At 40.0% G+C, this 2,017-nt stretch overlaps 1 protein-coding gene across 4 annotated transcripts in view; it reads left to right on the forward strand.

Moving 5' to 3' along the window:
• Window positions 1-2,017, forward strand: part of LOC117939440 (inactive dipeptidyl peptidase 10-like) — a 54,714-nt gene that overhangs the window by 48,795 nt on the left and 3,902 nt on the right. For all 4 annotated transcript variants that reach the window (XM_034864787.1, XM_034864786.1, XM_034864789.1 and 1 more), the window contains exons 19-21: window positions 40-109; window positions 856-984; window positions 1,061-1,126. In XM_034864787.1, the coding sequence (XP_034720678.1) occupies window positions 40-109; window positions 856-984; window positions 1,061-1,126 (265 nt within the window). The remainder of the gene's footprint in view (window positions 1-39; window positions 110-855; window positions 985-1,060; window positions 1,127-2,017) is intronic.

Genomic DNA, 2,017 nt, shown 5'->3' on the forward strand with positions numbered 1-2,017 from the left:
CCCCCCCCCCCCCCCACCACCACCACCACCCCCCCACAGAGCTGCCTCTGAAGCTCATCTACCCTCCGGACTTCTCTGAGTCCTACCTGTACGGCCTTCTTCTAATTGTGTAAGCCCATTTATTACATTTACATACATTATATAGATATTCATAATTATTTCCATCTTTTTACCATTTATATTTAATGCAAACCCATGCATTTATATTGCAACCAAAGGTTTTTAATTGTTATTATTATTATTATTATTTTTATTATTGAGGGGTTGTGAGATTATTAACGGGAGGGTGGAAGAGGAAAAACAAATTTCTGCTGCAGACATTTGTTGGACTTTTCTGGAATCTTTGTGAAATCCTGATATTTTAATGAAAGTTTTCTTACAACCTTTTCTTCTAACAACATCACAGACCTTGATGTCTATAAAACACTAAGCTATTAAAAGAAGATTTGTTGGCATGATTTTATGAATTATGTTTTAACGTCGAACATACACAGTGAATCCTCAGGAAATCTGTGGGTGGCTATTATAGTGACTACCTATCATCAGTCTGGATTTATATATTTGCTGATAATACGTAAAATTCATGTCAGGAAATTTTAATTTTGGAAGAAAATTACCAATAATTTGGTGGCCCCCTGCAGTGACTCTGAGGACCTCCTAAAGGCCCTGGACCCCCCTGTTGAAGATCTCTGCTTTATACAGCGCTTCACCGTTACAATAGAAGAAGATGAAGAGCATTTTTAGTAACATAACCAGTGTGCTTGTGTGTGTGTGTGTGTTTGTGTGTCCTGGTGTCTGTGTGTGTTTGTGTGTTTGTGTCTGTGTGTGTGTGTGTATGTGTGTCTGTCCCCCCAGGGGCAGTTCCCTGGCCTCCCAGGCGGTGACGGAGGAGTTCGGGCTGGACTGGGCCTCCGTGCTGGGGGGGTCCGAGCAGGTCATCGTAGCTCGGCTCGACGGCAGAGGCTCGGGGTTCAGGGGACAAAGGTACTGGACACTCACGTCCATGTTCAACACGTGCTGGTGGTTTTTCTTATTAATGGGGATCTCTGTGCCCTGACAGGGTTCTACAGCAGGTCCACCAGAGGCTGGGCACGGTGGATGCAGAGGACCAGGCAGCAGCTGTGGAGTACGTAACACATGTGGTCCAGTCTGGGTGCAGAATTTAAGTTGGGGGACAGTTACTTTGTGTCTGCTTTGCACTATTTTTGAATTCATGCTTTTAACTGTTTGTAACATCCGGTTTGTCCCAAAGCAAAACAAAAGTATACTCAAAAAATACACTCATGTTGTCTTTAGGTCAAATTTGACCTTTTTTCAAAGTTTTTGTTTAATATCTGAAATAAAGGAAGCAGAAATACGGGTGAATCATGTTGGAAAAAGAGGCAAAATCCATGAAAAAAACACACAAAAAAATACAAAAAAAGACAAAAACTGCATAACGTTTTTTGTAAACGCAACCAAAACCTTGAGATAAGAGGAGAAAATGTTTTTTGGGGTCACAGGGAAGACAACACAAGGGTTAACGCACATTTACACACAATAACCATTTTAAATGCGCAAGAGAATCAATCTGCATTCATTTTGATTATTGTCTAATTGTTACAGGAAGTTATGGCTTTTTGGATGTAAATCTGCTCATTTTCTTCCTCTTCAGTGTCAGTAAACTGGGTATCTTTTCACAGTTTTTCACAAAAAAGGACATTCCATTGTTCATTGAATCTTCGATTTAATGGACTAAATGATTAATTGGTTGAAATAAATATCAACATAACGTGTTGCCAAAATAAATTGCCCCAATGCTGATATCCACTTTAAGGAGAAGAGGAGTTTACTTTATGTTTGAGATTAAAATAACAAATACTTTTAAGCAAAGTTTCCTCCAGATGTCAAAAACTTTACAAATTATACAAGAAAAGTACTTAACGACGGGGCTTTGTAGCTGTTGAATAACTGTCACACAGTAAGATTTGAACAAACAGTAAATGGTAGATGTGTGCAGATGGGGGGGGGGGGGGGG

Source organism: Etheostoma cragini, chromosome 24 (genome assembly GCF_013103735.1).
Source record: "Etheostoma cragini isolate CJK2018 chromosome 24, CSU_Ecrag_1.0, whole genome shotgun sequence".
Lineage (NCBI taxonomy): Eukaryota > Metazoa > Chordata > Actinopteri > Perciformes > Percidae > Etheostoma > Etheostoma cragini.